The sequence below is a fragment of the Pseudophryne corroboree genome, chromosome 6, assembly GCF_028390025.1.
Source record: "Pseudophryne corroboree isolate aPseCor3 chromosome 6, aPseCor3.hap2, whole genome shotgun sequence".
NCBI classification, from domain to species: domain Eukaryota; kingdom Metazoa; phylum Chordata; class Amphibia; order Anura; family Myobatrachidae; genus Pseudophryne; species Pseudophryne corroboree.
This window is the reverse complement of record NC_086449.1, coordinates 188034080-188061652: the sequence shown is the minus strand read 5'-3', so window position 1 is coordinate 188061652 and position 27573 is coordinate 188034080. Positions and strand designations below refer to the sequence as shown.

Genomic DNA, 27573 nt, shown 5'->3' with positions numbered 1-27573 from the left:
TACATTTTGCAAAAAAAATGAAAAATGCATTTTAAGGACAGTTCCTCTTTTGTGTCTCATAGTGACCTGGAACATAGGGTAGGTGAGGAACGTCTCCAGAGTTCTCTCCTCACAGTCCGGTTTGGCTTCATATTGTTTCAGTAATTTGTCAAAGTCTCGGTTCTGTTTGCAGTGAGCCAGGATCTGCAGACTGTACTGATGGTTCCGCACAAATTCTTGGTAAATGTTTAGCATTGGCAAAAGAATGTCAAAGAGATCCGCTGAAGACGGAATGTGAGAGTGTCAGAGAAATACACTTTGAGATACATGGTGACACATTTAAGAGCCTGGAAAGTGGTGATAGGCATACCAACACACATGGAACAAAGCAAAGGACAACACTTTCTCACCCAACACCAACGTGGGCCAGCTGGAGATTCGCGCTTTCAGACCCTGATAAAAGATCTGATGCAGAAACATGATGGTTTCACTGCAAAAACAAAAAGACATGTAAAAAGACATCACAACAAACATCAAAATATAAAGATGCCAATTTGATTATGCCCAAAGCATTATTCAAACACATGGTTTTCCACTTACGCTGAGGTTAAAAAAATAAATAAATATATATATATATAATAATAAGAATAATAAGAATTTACTCACCGGTAATTCTATTTCTCGTAGTCCGTAGTGGATGCTGGGACTCCGTAAGGACCATGGGGAATAGACGGGCTCCGCAGGAGACTGGGCACAACTATAAAGAAAGCTTTAGGTCTAACTGGTGTGCACTGGCTCCTCCCACTATGACCCTCCTCCAGACTTCAGTTAGGATACTGTGCCCGGAAGAGCTGACACAATAAGGAAGGATTTTGAATCCCGGGTAAGACTCATACCAGCCACACCAATCACACCGTATAACTCGTGATACTATACCCAGTTAACAGTATGATAACAACTGAGCCTCTCAACAGATGGCTCAACAATAACCCTGTAGTTAAGCAATAACTATGTACAAGTATTGCAGACAATCCGCACTTGGGATGGGCGCCCAGCATCCACTACGGACTACGAGAAATAGAATTACCGGTGAGTAAATTCTTATTTTCTCTGACGTCCTAAGTGGATGCTGGGACTCCGTAAGGACCATGGGGATTATACCAAAGCTCCCAAACGGGCGGGAGAGTGCGGATGACTCTGCAGCACCGAATGGGCAAACTCTAGGTCCTCCTCAGCCAGGGTGTCAAACTTGTAGAATTTTGCAAATGTGTTTGACCCCGACCAAGTAGCTGCTCGGCAAAGTTGTAGAGCCGAGACCCCTCGGGCAGCCGCCCAAGAAGAGCCCACCTTCCTCGTGGAATAGGCTTTCACTGATTTAGGATGCGGCAGTCCAGCCGCAGAATGTGCAAGCTGAATCGTACTACAGATCCAGCGAGCAATAGTCTGCTTTGAAGCAGGTGCACCCAACTTGTTGGGCGCATACAGGATAAATAGCGAATCAGTCTTTCTGACTCCAGCTGTCCTGGAAACATATATTTTCAGGGCCCTGACTACGTCTAACAACTTGGAAGCCTCCAAGTCTTCTGTAGCCGCAGGCACCACGATAGGTTGGTTCAGATGAAACGCTGATACCACTTTAGGGAGAAACTGGGGACGAGTCCTCAATTCTGCCCTATCCATATGGAAAATCAGATAAGGGCTTTTACATGACAAAGCCGCCAATTCTGATACACGCCTGGCCGAAGCCAAGGCCAACAACATGACCACTTTCCACGTGAGATATTTCAAATCCACGGTTTTAAGTGGCTCAAACCAATGTGACTTTAGGAAATCCAACACCACGTTGAGATCCCAAGGTGCCACTGGAGGCACAAAAGGGGGCTGAATATGCAGCACTCCCTTAACAAAAGTTTGAACTTCAGGTAGTGAAGCCAGTTCTCTCTGGAAGAAAATCGATAGGAGCCGAAATCTGGACCTTAATGGAACCCAATTTTAGGCCCATAGTCACCCCTGACTGTAGAAAGTGCAGGAAACGGCCCAGCTGAAATTCTTCCGTTGGGGCCTTCCTGGCCTCACACCACGCAACATATTTTCGCCATATGCGGTGATAATGGTTTGCGGTTACTTCTTTCCTAGCTTTAATCAGCGTAGGAATGACTTCCTCCGGAATGCCCTTTTCCTTCAGGATCCGGTGTTCAACCGCCATGCCGTCAAACGCAGCCGCGGTAAGTCTTGGAACAGACAGGGCCCCTGCTGCAGCAGGTCCTGTCTGAGCGGCAGAGGCCATGGGTCCTCTGAGATCATTTCTTGAAGTTCCGGGTACCAAGCTCTTCTTGGCCAATCCGGAACAATGAGTATAGTTCTTACTCCTCTTCTCCGTATTATCCTCAGTACCTTTGGTGTGAGAGGAAGAGTAGGGAACACATAAACCGACCGGTACACCCACGGTGTCACTAGAGCGTCCACAGCTATCGCCTGCGGGTCTCTTGACCTGGCGCAATACTTTTCTAGCTTTTTGTTTAGGCGGGACGCCATCATGTCCACCTGTGGCCTTTCCCAACGGTTTACAATCATTTGGAAGACTTCTGGATGAAGTCCCCACTCTCCCGGGTGGAGGTCGTGCCTGCTGAGGAAGTCTGCTTCCCAGTTGTCCACTCCCGGAATGAACACTGCTGACAGTGCTAACACGTGATTTTCCGCCCATCGGAGAATCCTTGTGGCTTCTGCCATCGCCGTCCTGCTTCTCGTGCCGCCCTGTCGGTTTACATGGGCGACCGCCGTGATGTTGTCTGACTGGATCAGCACCGGCTGGTTTTGAAGCAGGGGTTTTGCCTGACTTAGGGCATTGTAAATGGCCCTTAGTTCCAGAATATTTATGTGCAGGGAAGTCTCCTGACTTGACCATAGTCCTTGGAAGTTTCTTCCCTGTGTGACTGCCCCCCAGCCTCGAAGGCTGGCATCCGTGGTCACCAGGACCCAGTCCTGTATGCCGAATCTGTGGCCCTCTTGAAGATGAGCACTCTGCAGCCACCACAGCAGAGACACCCTTGTCCTTGGAGACAGGGTTATCAGACGATGCATCTGAAGATGCGATCCGGACCACTTGTCCAACAGGTCCCACTGAAAGGTTCTTGCATGAAACCTGCCGAATGGAATCGCTTCGTAGGAAGCTACCATTTTTCCCAGGATCCGCGTGCAGTGATGCACCGACACCTGTTTTGGTTTTAGGAGGCCTCTGACTAGAGATGACAGCTCCTTGGCCTTCTCCTCCGGGAGAAACACTTTTCTCTGTTCTGTGTCCAGAACCATTCCCAGGAACAGTAGACGTGTCGTAGGGACCAGCTGTGACTTTGGAATGTTTAGAATCCAGCCGTGCTGTTGTAGCACTTCCCGAGATAGTGCTACCCCGACCAACAACTGCTCTCTGGACCTCGCCTTTATCAGGAGATCGTCCAAGTACGGGATAATTAAAACTCCCTTCTTTCGAAGGAGTATCATCATTTCGGCCATTACCTTGGTAAAGACCCTCGGAGCCGTGGATAGACCGAACGGCAACGTCTGGAATTGGTAATGACAATCCTGTACCACAAATCTGAGGTACTCCTGGTGAGGATGGTAAATGGGGACATGCAGGTAAGCATCCTTGATGTCCAGTGATACCATGTAATCCCCCTCGTCCAGGCTTGCAATAACCGCCCTGAGCGATTCCATCTTGAACTTGAATTTTTTTATATATGTGTTCAAGGATTTCAAATTTCAAATGGGTCTCACCGAACCGTCCGGTTTCGGTACCACAAACATTGTGGAATAGTAACCCCTTCCTTGTTGAAGTAGGGGCACCTTTACTATCACTTGTTGTGAATACAGCTTGTGAATTGCCTGTAACACTGCCTCCCTGCCTGAGGGAGTGGTTGGCAAGGCAGATTTGAGGAAACGGCGGGGGGGAGACGTCTCGAATTCCAGCTTGTTCCCCTGAGATACTACTTGAAGGATCCAGGGATCCACTCGTGAGCGAGCCCACTGATTGCTGAAATATTTGAGACGGGCCCCACCGTACCTGGCTCCGCCTGTGAAGCCCCAGCATCATGCTGTGGACTTAGAGGAAGCGGGGGAGGACTTTTGCTCCTGGGAACTGGCTGTATGCTGCAGCTTCTTTCCCCTACCTTTGCCTCTGGGCAGAAAGGACGCGCCTTTAACCCGCTTGCCCCTATTGGGCCGAAAGAACTGTACCTGATAATACGGTGCTTTCTTTGGTTGTGAGGGAACATGGGGTAAAAATGTAGACTTCCCAGCTGTTGCTGTGGAAACGAGGTCCGAGAGACCATCCCCGAACAACTCCTCACCCTTATAAGGCAGAACTTCCATGTGTCGTTTGGAATCTGCATCTCCTGTCCACTGCCGAGTCCATAACCCTCTCCTGGCAGAAATGGACATTGCACTAATTTTGGATGCCAGCCGGCAAATATCCCTCTGTGCATCCCTCATGTATAAAAGTGCGTCTTTTATATGCTCTACGTTTAGCAATATAGTGTCCCTGTCTAGGGTATCTATATTTTCTGACAAGGAATCTGACCACGCAGCCGCAGCACTGCACATCCAGGCTGAAGCAATAGCCGGTCTCAGTATAACACCTGTGTGTGTATATATAGATTTCAGGATAGCCTCCTGCTTTCTATCAGCAGATTCCTTCAGGGCGGCCGTATCCGGAGACGGTAGTGCCACCTTCTTTGACAAGCGTGTGAGCGCTTTATCCACCCTAGGGGATGTTTCCCAGCGTGACCTATCCTCTGGCGGGAAAGGGTACGCCATTAGTAACCACTTAGAAATTACCAGCTTTTTATCAGGGGAAGCCCACGCTTCTTCACACACTTCATTTAACTCTTCAGATGGAGGAAAAGCTACTGGTAGTTTTTTCTCTCCAAACATAATACCCTTTTTTGTGGTACCGAGCGTAACATCAGAAATGTGCAACACATTTTTCATTGCCTCAATCATGTAACGTGTGGCCCTACTGGAAGTTACATTAGTCTCATCGTCGTCGACACTGGAGTCAGTATCCGTGTCGACATCTGTGTCTGTCATCTGAGGTAGCGGGCGTTTTAGAGCCCCTGATGACTTTTGAGACGCCTGGGCAGGCACAAGCTGAGAAGCCGGCTGTCCCACATTAGGTATGTCGTCAAACCTTTTATGCAAGGAGTCGACACTGTCGCATAATTCCTTCCACAGCACCATCCACTCAGGTGTCGACCCCGCAGGGGGTGACATCACGTTTACAGGCATTTGCTCCGCCTCCACATAAGCCTCCTCATCAAACATGTCGACACAGCCGTACCGACACACCGCAAACACACAGGGAATGCTCTGACAGAGGACAGGACCCCACAAAGCCCTTTGGGGAGACAGAGAGAGAGTATGCCAGCACACACCAGAGCGCTATATAACACAGGGATCCCACTATAAATGAGTGTTTTCCCTTATAGCTGCTTTTTTATATATCAAATATATATATCTATACTGCGCCTAAATTTAGTGCCCCCCCTCTCTTTTTTACCCTTCTGTAGTGTTCAGACTGCAGGGGAGAGCCAGGGAGCTTCCTTCCAGCGGAGCTGTGAGGGAAAAATGGCGCCAGTGTGCTGAGGGAGATGGCCCCGCCCCTTTTTCGGCGGACTTTCTCCCGCTTTTTCTGGAATACTGGCAGGGGTAATTTTACATCTATATAGCCTCTAGGACTATATATGATGTAGATTTGCCAGCCAAGGTGTCATATATTGCCCTCAGGGCGCCCCCCCCCCCCCCCCAGCGCCCTGCACCCATCAGTGACCGGAGTGTGAGGTGTACATGAGGAGCAATGGCGCACAGCTGCAGTGCTGTGTGCTACCTTGGTGAAGACCGAAGTCTTCTGCCGACGATTTTCCGGACCTCTTCGTTGCTTCTGGCTCTGTAAGGGGGACGGCGGCGCGGCTCCGGGAACGAACACCAAGGTCGGGTCCTGCGGTCGATCCCTCTGGAGCTAATGGTGTCCAGTAGCCTAAGAAGCCCAAAGTACCACCTGTTAGGTAGGTTCGCTTCTTCTCCCCTTAGTCCCTCGCTGCAGTGAGTCTGTTGCCAGCAGATCTCACTGTAAAATAAAAAACCTAAATATACTTTCTTTCTAGGAGCTCAGGAGAGCCCTTGGTGTGCATCCAGCTCAGCCGGGCACAAGATTCTAACAGAAGTCTGGAGGAGGGTCATAGTGGGAGGAGCCAGTGCACACCAGTTAGACCTAAAGCTTTCTTTATAGTTGTGCCCAGTCTCCTGCGGAGCCACTATTCCCCATGGTCCTTACGGAGTCCCAGCATCCACTTAGGACGTCAGAGAAAATATAAAATTCTGCAGTCAGTCAAATTAAGTAGGGGTCAGTTAGCAGGGTCCAACAAAGGCATGCATCCATTGAGGTATATGTGTTGTTCTAAAGGTTATACAAACCTTCACACTTGTCCATCTCTGAATTAGTGAGGTACAGGATTATTAGCTCACCTTACTTACTAAGTACCCTCTCTAGGAGGACCTATAGACCTGCCTCTGGCCTCCCACAAACTAACAAAACTACAGGCCCTTAGCTCTGCTAGTACCTGTAAAAAAATGATAAATTGGGTGGAGTTCCTAAAAAAGATCAGATCATACATTTGGTGCCCAGTCTCTCTCCCATCTCCAGACTATACCCAGCATAATGCTCCAGTGCCCACTAGTTGACGATAAAGGAAAAATGTTTTTCTATTTGTCGTTTTTAAATGATTTCTTCTTTAGAGCATGTTCCCCACAGCATACTATTAAAGGCTATGGGACTCATTCTTAGTTGCATGCAAGTCCAATATGGCCGCATCTAGTGATTCTTGGCACACTGTGCACATGCTCGTGCAAAAACGTGCATCCTTGCATATCTGAGTGAACGAATCTTGGACGCTTCTCTTCAACTGTGAAATGGGCATCAACTAGGTGATAAGTGGGCGTACACTCAGAGGAGAACCATCCTTTAGGAGTGTAGTAGGCATGTAGCCAGAGCTACACCATATTCTGAGTAGTGCTTATGCCAATGGGAAACCTAGATTAGTCGTATCTCCTGCAATTAGCATGGGGTAGCTGTAGGTGCCAATTAGAATGATGACAATTGCTCTCACTTATGGAGAAAATAGAGCGGTGTGATTAGTATGCATTAAGACATAGGGGGATATCCAATTTCCCGCAGTACATTACCGCAGGTAATGATATCGCCCGGGGCTATCCTATTAGACCCGATAAGCCATCACGAGCCGTGGTTTATGAGGGATTGTGTCACCTGTCTCAGCACCAGGCATCAGCTCCCCTGGCAGCTCCAGCTCCCTGACAACTTTGGCTCTCCTGTCACGTGACCCCACCTGGCCGGGGCACCCAGGGCGGGAGAAGCAAAATCCCCGATAAGTGCCGGCTTTTCAGGTCTGCAGCGGCCAAAACACACAAGTTTCACAGAAACTGAGTGTTTTCGCAAGTGTTTTTTTTTTCTATAGGAGATCTAATTGGAGACCCCGTAAAAAAAAAATATAGAAGAAACATCAGGAAAAATAGCTAAACACTCCCATGTTTCGATCCCAATGTTTCATCGCACCTAGATGGATACCCCCCATAGTATAGCTGCACTAGCATTTCACCTGCAATCCGTTCATATTTTGGGATGCATGCGACTCTTTTCAATTACTGTATCTGCCCATTTAACTTGGAAAAAAATAATAATTCTATTTCATTCTAATAGTTCATGATATTTATTTGATATATTAAAAAAGTGTATTGTTATTTTACTCCAACAGCTTAATTATTCATGCCTGTGATGGAGCCCTGGTCAAGCAGTCCATACACTGTGACCCACATGTTTATCCATACACTGAGGAATCTCTCTTTTGTTCCTATATGTATTCCCCCCACATCCCATGTTTGATACACCGAGGCAGGTTGGATAGCTACCTGTTGAGGAAGATGCTGCTAACATCATCATGAGTGATTGGTGGCTTCTTGGAGCTGGCCGCCATCCGCAGAGGCCGTAGGAAGTTGTTGACCAGAATATGCAATTGCTGTACATACTCGGCCTCTGCTTCCAGCATGCTAAACACCACCTGGTTCCTCTTCCGCATGCTGTCAGCGTGCGGAGACCTCGAGTAATCCTGGATTATGCTCTTCCACTTCCGCCGGCACAACCAGCCACGTAAGAAACTCTGCACCTGAGGAAGGGACAAGGAAGGAGCAGTAATGATAAAGATAATGTGAAAGGTCATGTACAGCGATCAGTTATTGGCACAATCCATGGTCAGTAAAAGAGAATGGTGGATATTGTTACCTTCTTTATTTTCTTTATGTCAGTGTCTTCAGTTGAAGCTGAGCTCGGTGTGGACTGAATGCGCTCATTATCCTTCAGTAATGACGCAATCTAGGAAAAGAAGCACAAGGCTCTCTCACGTCAAATATCACAATAGAACATGTCATACATACTTTGCTCAAGAAAAGCCTTTACCTCTACCTACGTGGTTGTAAATTGAGAAAAGCAAGGACAAACCTTAAGAACACTTTTCTTTGTGCAATTCTACAAGTAAATCAGTGCAACAATAATGCAAACAAAAAGCAGCGGCCAACCACAGTTTCAGTCACATACAGAAACAAAGTGCATGATAGGCACATCATGTCTGTTTCTAGTGGCCACCTTACATTGATGGGCAACAGGTGGCCCTCGGATCTTCACGAGCCCGACAACCCGAATCCCCCAAGTTTTTCAAGGATTTGGCATCTGCTCAGACTGTTACTGAATAAGTCTGAGCCTAATCATCTCCTCTTGTTCTTAATCTCATAACTGCATGATATGACCACACACCGCAGGAGATGGGAGAGAGAGTGCAGGCCCGAATAAAGAGTGCAGTCCTGTCAGCAATAAGCTAGCTCCTTCTTGTGTGGGAAAGGCCATGATTCCACTATTTTGACTGACTGACAAGGTAAGTGCACTTTTTGGGCAAGATTCTATTAGTGGTAATTAGTTGTTGACTACTGGTAATTAGTTGTTTAGTAGTAGTAGTAGTAGTAGCAGTAGTAGTAGTAGTAGTAGTAATAGGTGGTCATTGGTACTCCCAGTGAGTGTTGGAAGAGGAAGTCTGAAGAGACTTATGGAGTACATGTGGCACTTGAAGGCATGTGGGTCATTGTTGGGCTTAATGTGAAGTCTGAGTGGTATGTGGCTGTATGAAGGTATTTGCAGATCTGTAGGCATATGGTCTGATGGATATCTGAGGTGAGGGTATGACAGGATGCAAAGGTAATATAGAGGCTTTTTTTGCCTTTTAGAAAATAAATCATTTTTAATTTTGGGTGCTTAAAATAGTGCAGGGTGATGCGGAGAGAGAAAGACGACAGTACAGTGACACACAGGAAGAGCTGCACGTGGGTATTACTCTACTATTAATGAGACTGGAGGTAAATGTGGCCAACAATGTATAGCAGATCTATACACTATTCTGAGCTGCAGAACGATATTATTGTTTATTTACAGTACATGGCATCACACAATACTGTAGCGCTGTACATGGTGTGCAGTGGTACAACAAGCCAAATACCTAGCAAGAGATAGGGGGCGTGGCCTAGCTGGACATGGAGTAGGACGTGATTTCCTTGTTCCCCAGCCTAATACTCCTGAAATATCTCCTGCTGCCCTATATGAGAGCCCAGCTTGCCCTGCTCGGATACATGAATAGTTGCTGCCCGCCCTGAGCTGTGTTTGGGGACGATCCTGTGCCTCATCCCGGTGTACAGTGCCCGAGTGTGCCGTGCTGCTCTGGCCGGGCACGGCCTACGTGTGCCGGCGCCATCTTGGAGACCGCCGCGGCCTGCTGTCTGAGCCCTGCTCCCGCCTCCTGGCCGGCCTGACTCGCCCTGTGGTTACCTGAGGGATGGATCGCGTGGACTGCCGCTCTGCCTGCCGCTCTGCCTGCCCTGTGCGCTGTTCTCCCTCCGTGCTGTTGCCGCTGCAGTGGATACGCTGCCTGTGTGGGACGGCCAGGCGCCATTTTGGATTCGATGGAGAGCGCGGACCCGCTCCCGTCTGTGCCTCTTCCGCTGCCTGCTGCCTGAACTGCCGGACCTGGACCAAGGGCTGGGGAATCTCTTCTCTGCTGCCACGGAGTGAAGTGTCTTGTGCCTGCTGCACTGAGTGTCTTACTTGTGGGGGCGACATCCACAGTGTCAATGTGCTAACTCCTGCTGCCTTTATGGAATATAGTTTATACCCAGAGCCTGGTGCAGTCTGCCTGTTTCTGTTGCTGGAGGTGCTTGAGAGCTGTGGGGTGGTGAGTGGTGGTGTTCCTTCTCTCCTCTCTCCCTCCTCTATGCTCCTGTGCTACATACCTCACTGCTATGACTCCACATAAATTAACATTTGTTCCTGGAGTAACTGTGCTCATTAAGGTGACTTCTCTCCGTTCCCCACCCCTCACTTCTCTGGATTTTTTTATTTTTATTGCATAATTGCATAAAGTGGCGCTGCCATACCTGTGCCTCCCTTTTCTACCTGTTGGAAGATTTATAACATAACCTTCCTTTACCTGGCTCCACTGTGTAAGCCTGATGGTCCTGCGACGCCGCGCCTCTGCTGCAGCCGTCTAGCGCAGTTTGCCCACGTAGAACGGACTCCTGTTTCCTCTGCATCTTCATCTCTGTTGTCAGCTGCCTCCTCTCCCCCTTCTCCCAACATGGTGGAAGTTGCTGAAGTTACTATGTCCCAACTTTTGCAAGCCATTAAGGATTCTGAAAAGCGTCTTGCTGATAAAGTGGCGGAGGTTCATGTCGATATTTCCTTTATACGCCAAGATATGCATAAGCTCAGGAACAGACTCCTATATGCCTATTCCTGCCAGACTTACTTCCCTGGAATCACAGATGTCTGCATGCAAACTTAAATTGACGGATATCGAGGGACGTCTCAGGTGGAACAATGTTCGCTTTGTGGGCCTCCCCGAAAAGTCGGAGGGCTCCCAACCGGAACAATTTCTGGAAACCTGGTTGTTATCCACATTCGGCAAAGATTTGTTTACTCCGCAGTTTGCTGTTGAGTGGGTTCATCGAGTTCCCACTCACCCCCTTCCTCCAGGTGCGCAGCCCAGGACTTTTATCGTTAAGATCCTTCACTACAAAGACAGGGATACTATTCTACGTCTTGCCAGGATTAAAGGTCTGCTGGAACATGGAGGTCAGAGAGTGGCCGTGTTTCAGGACTTTTCGGCTGAGGTCCAGAAATCCCATTCGCAGTTTACACAGGTTAAACAGAAGCTGCATGATCTACAATTACAGTATTCTATGGTATACCCTGCGCGGCTTCGAGTGGTGTCTGGCAACAGCACATATTTCTTTGACACACCAAGGGAAGCTTCTGCTTGGATTGATCTGCAGCCTAATCACCGCGTTGCTCCACCTTAAGAGACTTTTATACGTATTCCTTGCTTGTATTTCATTTTTCTAGCATTTATTGTTTGATATCTGCGGGATGGATGCCTACTGTATTGCTTTTTGTCAGGGCCATTATTTCCTATGTCATGTCATGTCCTATGGGTTATGGGGTTTTGTTGCCCCGCAGCTAGTTAATTTTTCTTTTATAGTTTGATTCTCTTCTAGAGTCTTTGCAATGTTTGGGGTAGGTGTACCTATGTTTGGGTTGGTATGCGGGGAGGGGGTGGTTGGGTTTTGTTGTTTTTCTTACTTTTATTTTTTTGTATTTTTGTGTGTGCTTTTCTAGTGCTACTCTGTATTATACGTGCTGATTTATGTATGTCCCCTTCCTGCGTGGGGGGCGGCTGGTGCCGTGCTGGGGCAAGTCTGGTTTAGTGTTTCTGTGCTCCAATTTTATTCATCATCATGGTAAGCATTCTCTCCTGGAACGTTCGTGGCCTTAATGATAAGGTCAAGCGTTCTCTAGTGTTAAAATTTATTAGGACCCAAAACCCGGGTTTGGTTTGCCTTATGGAGACGCATCTTATTTGCAACCGAGTTCTTTCACTCAGGAAGCCATGGGTGGGGTGGGCATTTCACTCCACCTTCCATTCTAATTCTAGGGGTGTATCGCTACTGATTCATAAAAATTTTAACTTTGTATGTACTAAGGTTCAAATTGACCCGTTGGGATGTTATGTGTTTCTAGCCGGCACAATACACAGTTCCCCATTTGTACTACTTGCTATATATATCCCCCCCCCCCCCCCCCCCCTTACAACTCTGGAATCCTTGTGAAGGCATGCACCTTTATGCAGGAATTTCCATCTGTCCCAGCTATATGCACTGGTGATTTTAATGCTGTTATGGATGTGTCTGCTGATAGGTGGAGGCCTGCTAACCAGGCTACGACTGCTGGACTCACTGCCTTTGGCCGCCTGGTCTCCGAGCTTGGTCTTGTGGATGTCTGGCGCTTGTGAAATCCCTCTGTCAGCTGTTTCTCCTGCTTTTCAAGTTCGCATGGAGTATTTTACCGTATAGATTTGGCATTGATTACTCGCTCATTACTTCCCTGTGTATCCACAGTGAGATATTTGCCACGTGGGATATCTGATCACTACCCTATATTGCTATCTCTGAGTGTTGATATACCTAGGGGGGCATCCTTTTGGAAGCTCAACCCTTTTTGGCTGACACAAATGGGTGCAGCCTCTGAATTAATTGTGCTTTGGGAGGAGCTCTTTGCTAATAACCCTGTTTGCAATAATGCCCCCTTGGTGTGGGACGCTTATAAGGCTTTCCTGCATATTTCATTGATTTCCAGAGTCTCCCAATTGAAGATATTTAATAGAAAAACTGAGGATGAGTTGGAGAGGAGGAGTGGTGAACTTGAACAGACTTATTTGCGTAGTGGCCTCCCAGAGGATCGGGTGGAATGGCTGATTGTTCATAAACAATCGTCGGATTTCCTTCTTGATAAATCAAAGATGTTTACTGTTCCGTGCCCATGATTTCTATTTTCAGGGAGATCGGTCGGGAAAATTCCTGGCCTACTTGACTAGACAGGAGCTGACCCCCACCACTGTGCATAGTATAAGGAACACGTCTGGCATTATTTGTACAGATACCCCTTCTATAGCTTCTGGTTTTTATGAACATTTTCTAGATGTTTTCTAGATGTTTATAGAGCCATACCGACAGCGTGGCGAGCGCAAATGAGCCCCTTGCGGGATCGCTGCGCTCATCACGCTGCGGGCACGGTGGCGCGCTACGCTATTTATTCTCCCTCCTGGGGGGTCATGGACCCCCACGAGGGAGAAAAACTGTTGGTATGCCGGCTGTCAGGATTCCGGCGCCGGTATACTGTGCGCCGGGATCCCGACAGTCGGCAACCTGAAGACCATCCGATTATTTGACCATGATAGAGGTTCCCGTGCTGAGTCCCAATTCCTGACAACTTTTGGAAGCGCCCATCACACTGGAGGAGGTTGAAAATGCCATTAGGTCCTTTCCCAGTAATAAAGCCCTGGGGGTAGATGGTCTCCCTATTGAATTGTATAAAACACATCTGGATTTTTTTGCCCCCAAACTCTTGTTGATTTTTGAATCTTTGTTGCAGGGTGGTACTCTCCCCCCGTCTATGGCTGAGGCGCTGGTGGTGCTGATACTGAAGCTGGGTAAAGATCGCCTTTCCTTAGATTCGTACTGTCCTATCTCCTTGCTGTCAACTGACATTAAAATTCTTGCCAAACTTTTAGCGCTCCGACTTAACGGTGTGGTGCTGGATCTGGTCCATTTTGATCAAACTGGCTTTATGCTGGGCAGATCTACCACTGTTAATCTCAGACGATTATTTACATATATGCAGATGGAGGGTGATGAGTTGGACGGTGCGGTAGTTGTTTCCCTGGATGCTGCCCGTGCCTTTGATTCTGTAGAATGGGTGTATCTTTGGGAGGTCCTTGTAAGATTTGGGATAGGCCTGAATTTCTTGTCCTGGGTTAAACTCTTGTACTCCTGTCCCGCTGTGAGGGTTATTGTCAATGGCTTCACCACTGGGTCCTTTCTGTTGGGGAGGGGAACTCGACAGGGGTGCCCTCTGTCCCCGCTACTTTTTGCTCTTGCAGTAGAGCCCCTGGCTTGTGCTATTAGAGCTACCGCGAATATAACAGGGCTTCAAATTGTGGGTCAAGAGGAAAAAATTGGTCTATACGCGGACGACATGATCTTGTTTTTGAAGGATATATCCCGTTCATTGCCTGCCCTTCTCGAATTGGTATGAGAGTTTGGCTCTTTCTCGGGTATTTGAATTAATTGGGACAAATCAGTGGTGTTTCCATTGAGCCCCTCTACATTACCTCCCCTCTCCTACGATCTTCCCCTTAAGTGGTGAACCCAGTTTAAATATCTCGGTATTCAAATTTCTCCTTCTCCTAAAGATTTTGTTGCCTTGAATTTGACCCCCAGATTGATAATTTATGTATAACGACGCGAATTTAGCAGAAACTCCCTTTGACTGTTACGGGTTGTGTGAACATTGTTAAAATGATCATCCAACCCAAATTTCTTTATATACTGCAGAATGCACCAGTTTATATCCCTGCCTCACAATTTTTGTTGATTTCCCGCTATATTGTCTCGTTTATTTGGGAAGCTAAACGGGACCATATTGTATACAAAACACTTAGTAGACCCAGAGTGGAGGGTGGCCTGGCACTGCCGGATATACGTCTATATTATTTAGTTGCCCAGCTGGTACAACTTTGTGAATGGGTTACCCCGGGGGATTATGGGAACCTCCCAGTGGCTCTTTTGGATAAAATTTGCCTAATATTTATTCTGTTGCAGTTTTCACTAGCACATACTTCATTGTCCTCTCTTCCTCCATTACTACAACAGGCTCGTAGAGTATGGCTGGCAGCTGAGAAATTGCTGGGAGATTCAACAATAGACCCCTGCTCTCCAGTCTGGAACAATATGTCTTTTTCTGAAACTTATGGTTTAGAGGGTAGCTCTGGCTGGGCCTCTTTCGGGGGGCCGGCCATGGGACAACTTTATCAGGATGGGGTGCTCCATAGTTTTGATTATTTATCTACTACATATGCAATCCCTAGACATTATTTTTTTCGGTATTTGCAACTCCGACATGCACTGACAACGCAGTGGCGGGGCTCTGCTCCACAACTCTCTTAATCCCCTGTTCATACAGTAATCCGTACGTTGTGTTCTGGTGGAAGGGTCTCTGTTCTCTACTCCTCCCTCCTCTCCTCCTCTGGGTCGGATGGGCTGAGTGCCCTCCGAGCTAAATGGGTACAAAATTTGGATACATTTGATGATGAAGACTGGGACCATATCCTGGCCTCCCCGTGTGTGGCTATGGTGAGTGCTAGATTCCAGCAGATACAGCTGTATATCCTACATAGGGTCTACTGGACTCCTTGTGGTTTGTTTACATTTGGAGACTCGGCTTCTGATAACTGCCCGAAATGTTCTGCTCCAGCTGCTGGGTTCTGGCACTTGCTTTGGCAGTGCCCGCGGGTGTATGGCTTCTGGAAAGATGTCAAGACCTCTGTGTGTCACACGGGTATACAGATTCCGTTGATGACTCCACGTATCTGTATATTTGGTCTTGATTTACAGGAATCCCTCCCGTCTCATTCTCGTCTTTATGTCAATAACACTTTAACATTAGCCCGAGTGTGTATAGCCCGCAACTGGATGGCTCCTGCCCCTCCGTCATCTGCTGAGTGGGTTGCCCTGGTGAATACTACTCTCTCCCATGAGCATTTTATGTATACTAAACGTAACTGTCCAATTAAATTTTTTAAGGTATGGGGCTCTTGGAAGAACTCTCAACACTTTATTGATCCTTCGCCATAAATATTATGTGGATGTGTTGTATTTAACGCTAGGCTGCTCCCGGCGTGGACCAGCCTACCTCCCACGTATCTAAGCACGCATCTAGGCACGTAACTTGATTTTCTTTTCTTTTCCATATTCTGATGAACGGTATTGGTGTATCCTTTCAATTTATTGGTGTTATAATATCTCTCTTATATTGTCGCTGACTGACATAGTTAAAAACCTTTAATACTTTCTGTCTACAGCTTGTGGTACTATTTGATGGTTATGCGCATGATATATGGCTATGCCTCTTTCACATACAGTCTCGGTAATTTCTGCAGGCGACACATGAAGAGCACAATTATGGTTTTGTATTTTTTTTTTTTTCGTTATCATGTTCTTTAAAACAATAAAAAAACACTTGATTCAAATACCAAGCAAGAAAAGGCAAAATGCAGAACAGTCACAAAGCATAAATGCAATAATAATGTAAGATATTAAGTATAATGCATACTGTAGGGTGTAATAAGCAAGGTACAGAACAAAGCGTAATACAGAACATGCTGAAGGCATGGGCCTGCTTTTGAATGGTAAAGGATGACAGGCCTATTTAGGTGGTACACTTATAAGCTCTGATATACAGGTAGGTTTTTAAGTAGTGTTTAAAAATGTGGAGCCTGTGAAGTCTAAATGGGCATGGCAGTGCATTTCACAAGTGGGGAGCCAGATGGAAAAAGTCTTGCAGGGGAGAGTGGGACGCGGTTATCGGTGGGAAGTTGATGCGCTGGTCACACGCAGAGTGAAGAGAGCAAAAGGGGTTAGAGATATGGGGGACGGAGAGCAACTGAGGACTTTATAGGTGAGGGGGAGGAGTCTAATTTGTATCTCAAGGGCAAAATCGGTCTCAACCTGGCATTGAGGATGGATTCATGGGCCTAATTCAAACCTGATCGGTCCTGTGCATTTTCGCACAGCAGCTGATCAGGTCTAAGCTGAGCATGCGCCGGCGCATGCCAGACAGTCGACAGCCGTCTCAATCCTGCGATCGCCTCTGCCTGATTGACAGTCAGAGGTGGTCGCTGGGCGGGAGGGGGCGAGCTGGCGGCATTTGACCGCAGTTTAGGGGCGCGGTCCAGGCAACGCAGGCATACCCGGACCATGTGGGGGGCTAGCCGTGGCAGCTGCATGATGTTACACGCAGACGCTGCGACCCTCACAGTGACGAGTAGCTCCCTGCCAGCGCGCAGGAGCTGCGCTGGTAGGGAGCTACTCCTAGGGCCTAATTCAGAACTGATCGTAGATGTGCTAAATTTAGAACATCTACGATCAGTCACACAGACATGTGAGGGATGCCCAGCACAGGGCTAGTCCGCACCGCATGTCAGGTCCTGCCCCGCCGCACAAGTACAAAAGCATTGCACAGCGGCAATGCTTTTGTACTTTAGGAGTAGCTCCCCACCAGCGCAGCTCCTGTGCGCTGGCAGGAGCTACTCGTCGCTGTGAGGGTCGCAACTAATGGTCCGGGCACGCCTGCGTTGACCGGCCCGCCCCCTCCTGCCTCTGCCTGTCAATCAGGCAGAGGCAATCGCAGGGCTGAGACGGCCATCGGCTGACTGGCATGCGCAGTACATACCTGATCGGCTGCTGTGCGAAAACGCACAGCAGCGATCAGGTCTGAATTAGGCCCCTAAAGTACAAAAGCGGCAATGATTTTGTACTTGTGCGGGGGGTCGGGCCTGACATGCGGGGTGGGCTAGCCCTGTGCTGGGCGTCCCCCCGCACGTCTGTGTGACTGATGGTAGATGTGCTAAATTTAGCACATCTACGATCAGGTCTGAATTAGGCCCCAAGTGGGAAGAGAAGGATCAGAGAGAGAGACATACCGGAGAAGGTTACAGTAGCTAGGAAGGGAGATAATGAGAGTTTTAGTTGAGAAGCTGTGAAAATATATTAAGTCCTGATGGTGTTTCAGAGCAGGAAGATACAGGGTCTTAGAGATTGGAAAATGTGAGTGAAATGGGGAGTAGAGTCAAGAATGACACTCGGGCAGCAGAAATCTGGGAGTGAGGAGAGCAAAGGTTTTGTGCATAGTGTCATAGATGTGGCGTGGTCGGAGACTCTAGAATAAGGCATGGTGTATAAGCTTAAGTTTAAACATGCTGAGCTTCAGCTTTACCAATAAATTGGCATAATGCAGTAAAAGAAGAAAAGAGACTGTACTAAGGGGGTCATTCCGAGTTGATCGTAGCTGTGCTAAATTTAGCGCAGCTACGATCGTAAACTTAGACACGTGGGGGGATGCCCAGCACAAGGCTAGTCCGCCCCGCATGTCAGAGCCGACCCCCCCCCCCCCCCCCCCACACACAAATACAAAAGCATCGCGCCCTTGTATTTGACGAGTTACTCGTCGCTCCCGCTGGCCGCCCCCCAACGGTCCGGCCACGCCTGCGTTGGCCGGACCGATCCCCCTAAACGGCGGCTTAACGCCGCGGTTCAGCCCCCTCCCGACCAGCGACCGTCTCTGTCTCAGAGGCGATCGCTGGGCACCAACGACTGCCATGCGCCGGCGCATGCGCAGATCAGACCCGATCGTACAGCTGCGAAGAAGTGCAGCGTGCGATCGGTTCAGAATGACCCCCTATAAACATCACCGTGTCACAATTATAAATGATAGGTATTTTAAGGTGATTTCTCCTTGCAGTTTACCCAGACTCTTTTAAAGAGACCATTAAGTATGAGAATAATATGAACAGAAAAAAGTACAAGGTTCTGCACTTGGGGTAGGATCTGGTTGGCTGGAAAGAGCTGCACAGTTCTCTGGGATACAATAGGTTAATAGTCTGTTAAGGAGAAATTTCTTATGAAAAGCACAAAATCTTACATAAATATTTCATAAATATTCAGAGTTTCAGCTTTTTATATTAAACAATTCTCATTAACACATCAAAGTGTTAGCAGCTGTGACACAGACATCACATCTCATTGGCACCATGTCCTCCTCCTATTTATCCCAGCACAAAGCGAGCACTACATGAAATGTATACAGCAATCGCTATAATAACACTAGACACAAAAGAGACTTAACTGCACATAAACTGTATACAGCATATATTACATGCAGACAGCAACACATGCAGCTGGGGTGCAAGGAGGCTGCTTCAGGAGTACATGCAGGGAACATCAGAGGGAAAGGTGGAGGTAACAGCATAGCAACAAATCACACATTTCATTCTCTATATTGCAGTAAATTGTCTGATTGGTTGCTAAGGGTAACAGTTAGTGATGAGCGGGTTCGGTTCCTCGGAAACCGAACCCCCCCGAACTTCACCCATTTTACACGGGTCCGAGGCATACTCTGATTCTCCCGTATGGCTCGGTTAACCCGAGCGCGCCCGAACGTCATCATCCCGCTGTCGGATTCTCGCGAGATTCGGATTCTATATAAGCAGCTGTGCGTCGCCGCCATTTTCACTCGTGCATTGGAAATGTTAAGGAGAGGAACGTGGCTGGCGTCCTCTCCGTTTATTAATGTTGAATTCTTGATGCAAAAATATTTGTGCTTATTGCTTAATTGTGGGGACTGGGGAGCAGCTGTATTATATAGCAGGAGTACATGCTGAGTTTTGCTGACAGTGACCACCAGTATACGTTGTCTGCCTGAAAAACACTCCATATCTCTGCTCAGTGTGCTGCATATATCTGTGCTCACACTGCTTAATTGTGGGGACTGGGGAGCAGCTGTATTATATAGGAGAAGTACAGTACAGAGTTTTGCTGACAGTGACCACCAGTATACGTTGTCTGCCTGAAAAACACTCCATATCTGTGCTCAGTGTGCTGCATATATCTGTGCTCACACTGCTTTATTGTGGGGACTGGGGACCACCAGTATATTATATAGGAGGAGTACAGTGCAGAGTTTTGCTGACAGTGACCACCAGTATACGTTTTCTGCCTGAAAAACACTCCATATCTGTGCTCAGTGTGCTGCATATATCTGTGCTCACACTGCTTAATTGTGGGGACTGGGGAGCAGCTGTATTATATAGGAGGAGTACAGTGCAGAGTTTTGCTGACAGTGGCCACCAGTATACGTTGTCTGCCTGAAAAACACTCCATATCTGTGCTCAGTGTGCTGCATATATCTGTGCTCACACTGCTTTATTGTGGGGACTGGGGACCAGCAGTATTATATAGGAGGAGTACAGTGCAGAGTTTTACTGACAGTGACCACCAGTATACGTTGTCTGCCTGAAAAACACTCTATATCTGTGCTCAGTGTGCTGCATATATCTGTGCTCACACTGCTTTATTGTGGGGACTGGGGACCACCAGTATATTATATAGGAGGAGTACAATGCAGAGTTTTGCTGACCAGTGACCACCAGTATACGTTGTCTGCCTGAAAAACACTCCATATCTGTGCTCAGTGTGCTGCATATATCTGTGCTCACACTGCTTTATTGTGGGGACTGGGGACCACCAGTATATTATATAGGAGGAGTACAATGCAGAGTTTTGCTGACCAGTGACCACCAGTATACGTTGTCTGCCTGAAAAACACTCCATATCTGTGCTCAGTGTGCTGCATATATCTGTGCTCACACTGCTTTATTGTGGGGACTGGGGACCACCAGTATATTATATAGGAGGAGTACAGTGCAGAGTTTTGCTGACAGTGACCACCAGTATACGTTTTCTGCCTGAAAAACACTCCATATCTGTGCTCAGTGTGCTGCATATATCTGTGCTCACACTGCTTAATTGTGGGGACTGGGGAGCAGCTGTATTATATAGGAGGAGTACAGTGCAGAGTTTTGCTGACAGTGACCACCAGTATACGTTGTCTGCCTGAAAAACACTCCATATCTGTGCTCAGTGTGCTGCATATATCTGTGCTCACACTGCTTTATTGTGGGGACTGGGGACCAGCAGTATTATATAGGAGGAGTACAGTGCAGAGTTTTACTGACAGTGACCACCAGTATACGTTGTCTGCCTGAAAAACACTCTATATCTGTGCTCAGTGTGCTGCATATATCTGTGCTCACACTGCTTTATTGTGGGGACTGGGGACCACCAGTATATTATATAGGAGGAGTATAATGCAGAGTTTTGCTGACCAGTGACCACCAGTATACGTTGTCTGCCTGAAAAACACTCCATATCTGTGCTCAGTGTGCTGCATATATCTGTGCTCACACTGCTTTATTGTGGGGACTGGGGACCAGCAGTATTATATAGGAGGAGTACAGTGCAGACTTTTGCTGACAGTGACCACCAGTATATATAGCAGTACGGTACGGAAGGCCACTGCTCTACCTACCTCTGTGTCGTCAAGTATACTATCCATCTAGATTCTATACCTGTGGTGCATTTTAGTTTTGCAGTTTGCTGACAGTGACCACCAGTATATATATAGCAGTACGGTACGGAAGGCCACTGCTCTACCTACCTCTGTGTCGTCAAGTATACTATCCATCTAGATTCTATACCTGTGGTGCATTTTAGTTTTGCAGTTTGCTGACAGTGACCACCAGTATATATAGCAGTACGGTACAGAAGGCCACTGCTCTACCTACCTCTGTGTCGTCAAGTATACTATCCATCTAGATTCTATACCTGTGGTGCATTTTAGTTTTGCAGTTTGCTGACAGTGACCACCAGTATATATAGCAGTACGGTACGGAAGGCCACTGCTCTACCTACCTCTGTGTCGTCAAGTATACTATCCATCCATACCTGTGGTGCATTTCAGTTGTGCGCAGTATATATAGTAGTAGGCCATTGCTATTGATACTGGCATATAATTCCACACATTAAAAAATGGAGAACAAAAATGTGGAGGTTAAAATAGGGAAAGATCAAGATCCACTTCCACCTCGTGCTGAAGCTGCTGCCACTAGTCATGGCCGAGACAATGAAATGCCATCAACGTCGTCTGCCAAGGCCGATGCCCAATGTCATAGTAGAGAGCATGTAAAATCCAAAAGAACAAAAGTTCAGTAAAATGACCCAAAAATCAAAATTGAAAGCGTCTGATGAGAAGCGTAAACTTGCCAATATGCCATTTACGACACGGAGTGGCAAGCAACGGCTGAGGCCCTGGCCTATGTTCATGGCTAGTGGTTCAGATTCACATGAGGATGGAAGCACTCATCCTCTCGCTAGAAAAATGAAAAGACTTAAGCTGGCAAAAGCACAGCAAAGAACTGTGCGTTCTTCTAAATCACAAATCCCCAAGGAGAGTCCAATTGTGTCGGTTGCGATGCCTGACCTTCCCAACACTGGACGGGAAGAGCTTGCGCCTTCCACCATTTGCACGCCCCCTGCAAGTGCTGGAAGGAGCACCCGCAGTCCAGTTCCTGATAGTCAAATTGAAGATGTCACTGTTGAAGTACACCAGGATGAGGATATGGGTGTTGCTGGCGCTGGGGAGGAAATTGACAAGGAGGATTCTGATGGTGAGGTGGTTTGTTTAAGTCAGGCACCCGGGGAGACACCTGCTGTCCGTGGGACGAATATGGCCATTGACATAAATACAAAAAAAATCACCTCTTCGGTGTGGAATTATTTCAACACAAATGCGGACAACAGGTGTCAAGCCGTGTGTTGCCTTTGTCATGCTGTAATAAGTAGGGGTAAGGACGTTAACCACCTAGGAACATCCTCCCTTATATGTCACCTGGTCCGCATTCATCAGAAGTCAGTGACAAGTTCAAAAACTTTGGATGACAGCGGAAGCAGTCCACTGACCACTCTATCCCTTCCTCTTGTAACCAAGCTCCTGCAAACCACACCACCAACTCCCTCAGTGTCAATTTCCACCTTACACAGGAAAGCCAATAGTCCTGCAGGCCATGTCACTGGCAAGTCTGACGAGTCCTCTCTTGCCTGGGATTCCTCCGATGCATCCTTGAGTGTAACGCCTACTGCTGCTGGCGCTGCTGTTGTTGCTGCTGGGAGTCGATCGGCATCCCCGAGGGGAAGTCGGAAGACCACTTGTACTACTTCCAGTAAGCAATTGACTGTCCAACAGTCCTTTGCGAGGAAGATGAAATATCACAGCAGTCATCCTGCTGCAAAGCGGATAACTCAGGTCTTGTCAGCCTGGGTGGTGAGAAACGTGGTTCCGGTATCCACCGTTAATTCACAGGCAACTAGAGACTTGATTGAGGTACTGTATCCCCGGTACCAAATACCATCTAGGTTCCACTTCTCTAGGCAGGCGATACCGAAAATGTACACAGACGTCAGAAAAAGAGTCACCAGTGTCCTAAAAAATGCAGTTGTACCCAATGTCCACTTAACCACGGACATGTGGACAAGTGTAGCAGGGCAGGCTCAGGACTATATGACTGTGACAGCCCACTGGGTAGATGTATTGCCTCCCGCAGCAAGAACAGCAGCAGCGGCACCAGTAGCAGCATCTCGCAAACGCCAACTCGTTCCTAGGCAGGCTACGCTTTGTATCACCGCTTTCCATAAGAGGCACACAGCTGACAACCTCTTACGGAAACTGAGGAACATCATCGCAGAATGGCTTACCCCAATTGGACTCTCCTGGGGATTTGTGACATCGGACAACGCCACCAATATTGTGTGTGCATTACATCTGGGCAAATTCCAGCACGTCCCATGTTTTGCACATACATTGAATTTGGTGGTACAGAATTATTTAAAAAACGACAGGGGCGTGCAAGAGATGCTGTCGGTGGCTCGAAGAATTGTGGGCCACTTTCGGCATTCAGCCACCGCGTGCCGAAGACTGGAGCACTAGCAAACACTCCTGAACCTGCCCTGCCATCATCTGATGCAAGAGGTGGTAACGAGGTGGAATTCAACCCTCTATATGCTTCAGAGGATGGAGGAGCAGCAAAAGGCCATTCAAGCCTATACATCTGCCCACGATATAGGCAAAGGAGGGGGAATGCACCTGACTCAAGCGCAGTGGAGAATGATTTCAACGTTGTGCAAGGTTCTGCAACCCTTTGAACTTGCCACACGTGAAGTCAGTTCAGACACTGCCAGCCTGAGTCAGGTCATTCCCCTCATCAGGCTTTTGCAGAAGAAGCTGGAGACATTGAAGGAGGAGCTAAAACAGAGCGATTCCGCTAGGCATGTGGGACTTGTGGATGGAGCCCTTAATTCGCTTAACCAGGATTCACAGGTGGTCAATCTGTTGAAATCAGAGCACTACATTTTGGCCACCGTGCTCGATCCTAGATTTAAAACCTACGTTGTATCTCTCTTTCCGGCAGACACAAGTCTGCAGAGGTTCAAAGACCTGCTGGTGAGAAAACTGTCAAGTCAAGCGGAACGTGACCCGTCAACAGCTCCTCCTTCACATTCTCCCGCAACTGGAGGTGCGAGGAAAAGGCTAAGAATTCCGAGCCCACCCGCTGGCGGGGATGCAGGGCAGTCTGGAGCGAGTGCTGACATCTGGTCCGGACTGAAGGACCTGGCAACGATTACTGACATGTCGTCTACTGTCACTGCATATGATTCTGTCACCATTGAAAGAATGGTGGAGGATTATATGAGTGACCGCATCCAAGTAGGCACGTCAGACAGTCCGTACGTATACTGGCAGGAAAAGAGGCAATTTGGAGGCCCTTGCACAAACTGGCTTTATTCTACCTAAGTTGCCCTCCCTCCAGTGTGTACTCCGAAAGAGTGTTTAGTGCAGCCGCTCACCTTGTCAGCAATCGGCGTACGAGGTTACTTCCAGAAAATGTGGAGAAGATGATGTTCATCAAAATGAATTATAATCAATTCCTCCGTGGAGACATTCACCAGCAGTTGCCTCCAGAAAGTACACAGGGACCTGAGATGGTGGATTCCAGTGGGAACGAATTAATAATCTGTGAGGAGGGGGATGTACACAGTGAAAGGTGTGAGGAATCGGAGGATGATGATGAGGTGGACATCGTGCCTCTGTAGAGCCAGTTTGTGCAAGGAGAGATTGAGTGCTTCTTTTTTGGTGGGGGCCCAAACCAACCAGTCATTTCAGTCACAGTCGTGTGGCAGACCCTGTCGCTGAAATGATGGGTTCGTTAAAGTGTGCATGTCCTTTTTATACAACATAAGGGTGGGTGGGAGGGCCCAAGGACAATTCCATCTTGCACCTCTTTTTTCTTTCATTTTTCTTTACATCATGTGCTGTTTGGGGACAATTTTTTTGAAGTGCCATCCTGCCTGACACTGCAGTGCCACTCCTAGATGGGCCAGGTGTTTCTGTCGGCCACTTGTGTCGCTTAGCTTAGTCACACAGCGACCTTGGTGCGCCTCTTTTTTTCTTTGCATCATGTGCTGTTTGGGGACAATTTTTTTGAAGTGCCATCCTGCCTGACACTGCAGTGCCACTCCTAGATGGGCCAGGTGTTTGTGTCGGCCACTTGTGTCGCTTAGCTTAGCCATCCAGCGACCTCGGTGCAATTTTAGGACTAAAAATAATATTGTGAGGTGTGAGGTGTTCAGAATAGACTGAAAATGAGTGGAAATTATGGTTATTGAGGTTAATAATACTATGGGGTCAAAATGACCCCCAAATTCTATGATTTAAGCTGTTTTTGAGGGTTTTTTGTAAAAAACACCCGAATCCAAAACACACCCGAATCCGCCAAAAAATTTTCAGGGAGGTTTAGCCAAAACGCGTCCGAATCCAAAACACAGCAGCGGAACCGAATCTAAAACCAAAACACACAACCCGAAAAATGTCCGATGCACATCACTAGTAAAAGTACAGTTTAGCACAGTTCCCAGTGCACCTGCTTACACCAATGTCTCACCATAGTATTTCTGGGTTTGAAGGAAACAGAAGTACAGCAGGTGTTTTCAATGGTATGCGCAATAAACTCGGAGTGCAGCTATATCAAGTGTAAAAAGAGGTGTATCCCACACTTCAAGAAATATAACAATGGAAAAAGGAAACTTTCACATATGACAATAGCGCTCACCAAGTGACATGCAAAAGTGTGTGAACAACTGGTATAAAATGCAATCACCCTTAATAGAGGTATTCCTCATTGGTGAAATGAATGGAGGATGGAGATTCACTCTATGGGATCCTCATAACAAGCATCAATATTCAGATGGAGCAGATGAATTCCCAAAAATCTGAAAGATAAGTGCCTCTTTCCCCAATATGAATGGGCATGAAATAAGAGGCACCATTAAACACAGACCATAGTGTAGTAGTTTTGATAAAAACACACACTGGTTTTAATGCACAGATAAAACTTACAAGAAGTTAAAAGAACAAAAGCATGTCATAAAAGACTTCATGGGATAACACAGATGTTATATCACCCAACGATTCCTTGCAGCCACAGCAGATGGCATTGGAAGGTGTGCACAGTCTCTCCAATACCCCTTTTCCACTAGCGTAGCACGGGTCGCAGCCGTGTCGTCTGACACGGCTGCGACCCGTGCTACAGCCCCCTGCAGACAGCGCTCACCAACCCGGCAATTGCCGGGTTGGTGACGCGCTAGTGACGCGGCAGGGGCGGCGCTGGGAGATCACATGATCTCCCAGCGCCGCCCTCCCTATGCACTGTGAATGGGAGCCGTGTCGCCTCGACACGGCTCTCGTTCACACTAGACAGCTAGCCGGGTTGAACACGTGTTCAACCCGGCTAGCTACCAGGGTAGGATTCCCGGATCACTTGATCCGGGAATTTGCCGGGGGACCCGTTTCCACTAGGGAAAAACACGGGTAAATGCGCGCCCCCGCGCATTTACCCGTGTTTAAAAGAGCTAGTGGAAAAGGGGTACAAGTGTCCACTAGCATGCAGGATAACAGTGGGTAGTTGTGTCCAGATGTCCCAGGGTCAGTCACAAATTAAAAACAAGAGCCACGCTTAACGCGTATCGGACCAAACGTCCTTCATCAGAAGCGCTTCTGTGGCTGCAAGGAATCGTTGGGTGATATAACATCTGTGTTATCCCATGAAGTCTTTTATGACATGCTTTTGTTCTTTTAACTTCTTGTAAGTTTTATCTGTGCATTAAAACCAGTGCGTGTTTTTATCAAAACTACTACACTATGGTCTGTGTTTAATGGTGCCTCTTATTTCATGCCCATTCATATTGGGGAAAGAGGCACTTATCTTTCAGATTTTTGGGAATTCATCTGCTCCATCCGAATATTGATGCTTGTTATGAGGATCCCATAGAGTGAATCTTCATCCTCCATTCATTTCACCAATGAGGAATACCTCTATTAAGGGTGATTGCATTTTATACCAGTTGTTCACACACTTTTGCATGTCACTTGGTGAGCGCTATTGTCATATGTGAAAGTTTCCTTTTTCCTTTGGAGGAAACAGGACACAGATTTCCTGTTAGCTGGCCCTAATCAGAAATGCAAATTCCCTACCTATTGTAACTTAATGGATATATTTCTTGTTATAATGATATTTATGTAACTGCTCATTGCGACAAGTACTGTCTTGTATCTGTATAGCATAATAGAAGACACGTGTATGTGTGCTGTATGACAGAACACAGGAAACTAGAACCTGACAGTTGATGGCATGTTGCTGCAGTGTAAGGAGCAGCTTGTAAAAATAGGAATTTAATACCTACCGGTAATTCCTTTTCACGTAGTCCGTAGTGGATACTGGGGTGACATTAGTACCATGGGGTATAGATCAGGTCCATTGGAGCCTGGCACTTTAAGAAATCATTAGTGTCTCCCGTCTATGCCCCTCCACCAGACTCAGTCTAGGAAAACTGTGCCTGAGGAGACGGACATACCATGAGAGAAGGCGGCGAGGT

The 27573-nt window shown here is 47.4% G+C and overlaps 1 protein-coding gene across 2 annotated transcripts in view; it reads right to left on the bottom strand.

The window, feature by feature from the left end:
- Positions 1 to 27573, bottom strand: part of RASGRF1 (Ras protein specific guanine nucleotide releasing factor 1) — a 211317-nt gene that overhangs the window by 79552 nt on the left and 104192 nt on the right. For both annotated transcript variants that reach the window (XM_063925469.1, XM_063925470.1), the window contains 4 exons: positions 8324 to 8413; positions 7954 to 8207; positions 390 to 469; positions 67 to 260 (listed from right to left, as the gene is read on the bottom strand). In XM_063925469.1, coding sequence (XP_063781539.1) covers positions 67 to 260; positions 390 to 469; positions 7954 to 8207; positions 8324 to 8413 — 618 coding nt within the window. The remainder of the gene's footprint in view (positions 1 to 66; positions 261 to 389; positions 470 to 7953; positions 8208 to 8323; positions 8414 to 27573) is intronic.